Consider the following 6,475-nt stretch of genomic DNA (forward strand, 5'->3'; position numbering starts at 1 on the left):
TTGAGCTCTCAAAAACCTCCTCTATTTCCTCCAACTGACTGGTCACAGCCTGAAATTGAAGATGATGAGTGCGTGACAGTGGTAACCTATCCTTTGTTGCATGTCTCTTTCTCATGGAGGAATAAAGTAATGTTGTTGTGACAGTACTGTAGAAATGGATTTGTGAGGGTTTGAATACTGACCGAGTCCTCTTTTTTAGATGAAAACACAGCAGTAGACTAAATCCTGCAGTGTCTGCATACTAATTACAATTTAATCTATCTTGCTTAACAAGAGCATGCTGCAAAAATGAAATCAGTTCATTTAGTGCCTCTGCTCATCTATTTCTGCATACTAGCGGCAACACTGCTCATTGTAGTGAGAAAACATCTGTTGTTATTGTTAAAAAAAAAGTTTGTCAATTTAACCAATTATTCTCTTATTTTAACTAGATGCTCTGTTGGAGGTAACAGCAAATACAAACAAAGAATATTTGTAGAGAAATGATAGTCAAAAAAAAAATTAACTATTATAGTGTCATCAAAATAAAGTGCTGCTTTTGTTACTGGCAATGCAAAAGTAACTTAATTTTTGCTTTGTACTGCAAAAGACATTATAATTAAACGCAAAACATATTTAACTTTTCATAATTTTTTACATTGAACACTTTACTGACTTTTATTCAATATTAAATCATACACACACTATAATTCAATTAATTCATACATGTTTCTATGGCAAAAAACTGACATATAAGCCAGTTTGACTAATTTCATAGTTGGTGAGTATGCTACAGTGCAAGGTAAGTTAAATTCAAGACTTTTTCAGACTTTTTTTTAGTGACACTCGAAATGAAAAAAGAAAAATGACATCAATCACTTTTTTAAGTTAAAGTTAGTGCAAGAGGCATTCAGTAAATTATTTAAAAAAAATAGATGCTACCAGTTATTTTGAGATTTTACAATGTAATGCTGACAAAAAGATTCAGAAAATCCTGCTTCCCATGGTTCAGCATTTTTAAGACTTATTAAAGAATGATTTCAGACATTTAGATTCATTCATAGAACCTGGGGCGACAGAGCCTTCTCCATAGCCGCCCTCTCCCTCTGGAACACCCTCCCTATACACATCCGTGACTGTCCAAATCCATCCACCTTCAAATCACTCCTCAAAACCCACCTTTTCAAATCTGATTTTAACCTTTAACATTAGCTTTTCGTTCTCGGTTCCTCATGTGCCCTCCTTTTCTTTGTTTTGCACTATGCTTTTGCACCTTGTTGTTTTATATTGTCCTTGTCTTCTGTTTATCTCTTTGCACTTACATGTTTTTACTTCTTTTCTTTGGTTTTAAATGTAAAGCGTCTTTGAGAGCTGTAAAAGCGCTGTATAAATAAAATGTATTATTATTATTATCATTATTATTATTATTATTATTTAATCCCCTTTTAAAGCTTTTTAAGGATCAGCACAAACCCTGATGGTACAAATTGTTGAAACATTCCCATGAATGTTAAGATTTTTACATTTTTGAAAACTAGCAAAGAGTGATTGCTGCAGAAAATGAGATCACACAGGAGGCTTGATGATGTAAGACCAGGGCAGCCATATTTGCACAGCCAAATCATTTGTTATACAACAAGAAAAATCCAGCTGCTGAAATCAGCATGAAGAGCAAAAGTTTCTGACCTTCATCTTGTGCTGTGGGTGAAACACAAAGTTACCTGCTCTTCATCTGAGAGTGTCTAAGATGTTTAATCATCGTCTTTTTAATACAACACGCAACAAACAATCATCAATAATAGTTAACTTAGAGTATGGTACCCAATTTACTTCCAGTAGTCACACTTCATCTCACTCAACCCATATGTATAGGACGCAGCCATTGAGCATCCTGCAAGTGTAAATTATAAGGGCCTCTTGCTGTTTTCTAAAGTAACTAATTCAGCGAATGTCTTGAGAGATTCAGGTTCGTGCAGTGAATACAGTGTGAAGTCAGTGAATTAGTCTTTTTAAATTTTCTAAATTTTAATAAAATTAGGATTTCTAATAAACAATACCTCAGTATTGTAGATATGATTATGTACATCTTAAAAGCAACTTATTTTAGAAGCTTTTTTTCACATTCTTTAAAACTCTCTTTACATCCCGACAGCAATCAATAAATGAAATGAGAAAAAAAGCAAAAAGTCACAGGCTTGTAATATGGCCATCCAATCATTTCATTTGGGTTGAATGAATGATTGGATAGCTCAACTGTCTGTCAGAGAGAGGGCGTTCCTTTCTGCTGTTTACAAATGTAGATGAGCGTGCTATGCACATCCCTTTGGTGAAACCCTGTTTCAATGATGGAGAATCCTCCTGCAGAGAAAGATGCTATTTCAGCATTGTCAACAATTGCAAACACTGCAAAGCAACCCATTAGGATGATAAACTTATCAAAAAGAGTCTGACAATAAACAAAATAAAACTCATGTTAATATTGGCAAAGAATTTCAGAGATGGAGAGAAAACATTCTGCGTACCCCAGCTTTAATCCTAACAGTTAGAGATCATGTATAATATGTCTTACAAAACATGTGCACTCAGCAGCTTTGCATAGTGTTCTGGGTATTTTTTTTTAAGGTAAACATGCATTTTTCCTTCAACTCGCTGATCTCCAGTCAGACCTGTGAAGTAGAAGGAAAGCAGGTCACAGAGTGACACATTGATATTGACATTGATACATATAATTAATGATACTGAATGTGCTGTATTTATCTAAAGGGTTGGGCAGTTTGACAGCTTTGAGCTCACCCAGTTTCCTAGCCGTTCTTTCAATCTTCCCCAAGGCAGACTGCATATCTCCTCCCTCTGGAACCAGGACCTCTATCTCTCCCACATGGTAGCCAAAGTCAGCTTGGTCGAGATCTATCTTCACCCCCTCCTCCTCTAAAGTGAATGACCGCCGCACTGTTGTATATTCTGCGAAGCACACCAGATTCATTTTGCTCAGCCAAGACTCATCCTCCTGTGAGGGGCTTGTCTCTGTCTCTCCATCCTCACAAACAGCTTTAATGACCTCCTTCACTCTCAGCTGAATTTCAGGCAGATTGGTTATCTCCTTGTAGCGGGAACACAGTGCTGCCGCTTTAGATTGTTGTCCAGACTTCTCTTCTGTCCCGTTGACTGCCGCTGGGCACTTGAGCTCCCAGCATCCTGTACGTTTACGCAGCCAAATGTCTTTCAAAGTCAAGTCAAACTTTGAGGTGTCAAAGTACTGGTCACAAAACTGGCGTTGACCAACACACACTGCTGAATAAAAGAAGAGGGAGGAAGAAAGATAAATGGATAAATAAATATTGAAATACTAACGAGGCTGATACAGATAATTTAACTTCATTATTAACAAGAGACAGATGGCCAGGGTCACTACAGTTACAGTGCAAACCACAGCAATTAGTGCCATTCAATGAAGTCCTTCAGTGACCATTTAGAAGTTGACTTGGATCACAGCATCGGTTAAATGCCTCAGTTTTAAAGTCATCCATGCGTAGATGTGTTGGAGACAAATTAAACACGTACCCCCGATCTCCTCCAGAGTTTTCAGAGTGTCAGCATTGCACACAAATTTTCTTTCCACTTCCACACTCATCTGAAATGAGAAACAACAATACTGAATGAAATCCAGCTAAAGACTACAAGCTTTAGGATTGACTATCTTTTAAGTAAGTTAACTAATAGGCAGGTTAAGTTGTATATAAGAATGTGTTTTTTTCATTAAAGGTCCAATGTTCAAGATATAGAGGGATTTAGTGGCATCTAGTGGTGAGGATTGCAAACAGCAACCAGCATCAACTTCTCTCGGTTAGATTTCCCTCAATGTTCAGGAGGTTGTTAATGAAAGCAGAAACGGACCAGGTGGTGAAAACTGGTAAAAACACAGAGCAAAGCAGTTTTTAGTCACAAATCAGAGCTTCTCCTTTGCTGTTTGGCACATCACAGACAGGCTGCTCACCCAGCGCCTGCTAATGTGTGCTCACCTTTTTCCTGACCCAGATGTTCAGGAGGTTTTTGACCATGAGCCAGATCATCTGCAGAGCTCTTCTCTTCTCCAAAACAAACAGACCAATGATTTAAATGGGTAAAAATTCTGAATAAAGCAGTTTCATGTTACAAATTAGTGTTTTTCCAATGCTACTCGTTGCGGAGGTGGCCAGTGTGAAAATGGGAATAGCTCTATATCTACAGCCAGTGTTTGGTTTGTCTGCTATGGGCTACTGTAGAAACATGTTGGTGCAACATAGTGATCTCTGTAGACAAGGAATCACTCCATATGCTGATATAAACAAATCATTCTAGGGTAATGAAAACACATTTTTTTGCGATTTTTCCACACACACAAAAAAAACCCCTCTTATTTTGTTATATTCCATTTCTGCCAAAAAACAAACTATCATTAGTATTGTAGTATTAACTGTTATTTTGTTGTTTGACAGTTTTTTTTAGAAACACCATAAGTTTACCCCAAACACTAAGTTTTAACAATAACAATGCCAAAATCAAGTCACAAGTTAAAAGCTCTTTTACATACTTTTTGTTTTATTAATCATATATGAACCAATGGTGGAAAGTACATTCACTCAAGTAGTGCGGGAAGAACAGTGCAGTTTTGAGGAACCTTTGGCATTTCAGTTTTAACTACATTTCAGATGGAAATATTGTACTTTTTATATTTACTGAACAGCTTTATTAACTACCGTAAAACGTCATTCAAAAGCCTAGTCCCAATTAAATGCCCAGTCCCTTTTACTAGCCCGGTGTGGCGACACATCTTGACAAATAAAGGCCTGTCTCAATTAGAGGAATGGTCTGGTTGCCAAGCAGTTCATTTTTTTTTTTTTATAGAAGTTCTTCAAATGTATAAAACCGGGTTGTTGGGTCCATTCTTCGATTACCCTGTAAGTTCTTCATATTCCTTTAGTCCATAAGGGTCCTCAGATCAAAACAATATAAAAGGTTTTTGAGAAAAATCTATTTAAGTTGTGAGTATTGTTTTAACAGGATAAAGTGGTGTTGTGTCGATACGCCAGGTGCAGGAACTCTACATCTCTCTGATGCGCTGTGTGTCAGAGCTAGATCAAATGATTCAAAACTGATACATTATCTGAAACCTAATTTTTAAATGAGTAATATTCAGACTGGTTTAAATAAACAATTCAATTGCAGTTCCTGATCTTTGCTGAGCAACAGTTTTGTGTGAAAGGAATTAAAGTCCTGTCCCATATAGATACCTGTCCCAAATATAGGCTTGTTGATTGCAGTGATTTAAGCAAATAATAGCCCCGGGCTGTTAATTTAAATTTTATGGTAGTTTATTTGCAGATTAGGATATTACATATAAAATTTGAAAATCTGAAACATGATGCACTTTTATAGAGAAAGCTACCAAAAATATTGTTTTTATTGACCCTCACTTCAACTTGCTTCAATAAAAATGCATCTTACACAGTTATGCACCAGTAATAATCATCTAACAACAATGCTATATTTAATGTATTAATATTAGTATAATAATATAAACTCTTTCAGCATCCTCTGTACTTTAACAGTGGTAAATATTTGAATATGTAAGTATTTATGCATGGTGGTATTACCTAAGTAAAGGATCAGTTTACTCCTCCCACCAAAACATGTAGCCTAACCATTATTTTCTCTGGGTTGTCTGCGTAGTTTTACGTTTTGTACAGTTCACATCCTGTTTAGTATTATTTTTATTTTCAGTAAAGCAGTGATACAGCAGCACAGCAGCTCCTGTAGCCGCACCGGTGTCATTATAATCAGGCTCGGATTATTCAGTCCGAGCTGCTGCTGCAGACTCATGCATGAATTCCAATTCAAAATCACCAAACTGAAACACAGAGTTTTTAAAATCACCACCCGCGTATCAAACCGCACTCTCACACACCTTCACAGGTCACGTCCTCGTATCCAAACAATTCGGCACCAAAAAGTGCGCGACACATCAATCCGAGTTGCCCCTACACGTCAGCGAAGTTCATTTTGCACAGGCGCAATTAGAGCCACCTATCAGGGTATTCAGGAACATCACTTCCTGTCCCAGTAACGCAGGGGCATACAGATGGTGCAGTTTTAATCCCCTCTGCTTCATAAATATTTATTCCACATACTCGACTGTTGATGTGCGCCACACCTATCATTTGATTGAAAACATGTCATAATTCGCACGCGCGCTGCCGAGATGAGGCTCCGCGGTCATATCTCTATTATTCAGCCTTAATTAACTCGTCACACTCTTTGTGATAATCCAAGTTGGCAGAATGGGGACTCGCTTTTTATTCACCTTTAATGTAAAAACGAGGTTTCACATTAAAGGGGATTCCGTGTAATCTAGACATCGGCACACATTTTTTTTTAAACTATCTCATGCATTTTTTGTATACTGACTTATCTGTATGGCTCAATAAGCACTGGGTGTTTCAACATACATTAATAATCT

At 37.1% G+C, this 6,475-nt stretch overlaps 1 protein-coding gene across 5 annotated transcripts; it reads right to left on the reverse strand.

Moving 5' to 3' along the window:
- Nucleotides 1–2,491: 2,491 nt before the first annotated feature.
- Nucleotides 2,492–6,024, reverse strand: thtpa (thiamine triphosphatase). 5 transcript variants are annotated; one of them, XM_033638606.2, is made up of 5 exons: nt 5,924–6,024; nt 3,999–4,064; nt 3,541–3,610; nt 2,773–3,267; nt 2,492–2,645 (listed from the first exon to the last, which is right to left on the reverse strand). In XM_033638606.2, exons 2-5 carry the CDS (start codon nt 4,047–4,049, stop codon nt 2,545–2,547), a joined length of 717 nt encoding a protein of 238 aa, XP_033494497.1. In that variant the 5' UTR covers nt 4,050–4,064; nt 5,924–6,024; the 3' UTR covers nt 2,492–2,544. The 5 variants fall into 5 exon arrangements, with proteins under 5 accessions (XP_033494497.1, XP_033494496.1, XP_078018854.1 ...); XM_033638605.2 differs by having other exon boundaries at nt 2,773–3,270; XM_078162728.1 differs by having other exon boundaries at nt 2,773–3,270; nt 3,999–4,067; nt 5,924–6,009.
- Between the last annotated feature and the right edge of the window lie 451 nt (nt 6,025–6,475).

Source organism: Epinephelus lanceolatus, chromosome 20 (genome assembly GCF_041903045.1).
Source record: "Epinephelus lanceolatus isolate andai-2023 chromosome 20, ASM4190304v1, whole genome shotgun sequence".
Classification (NCBI taxonomy): Eukaryota; Metazoa; Chordata; class Actinopteri; order Perciformes; family Serranidae; genus Epinephelus; species Epinephelus lanceolatus.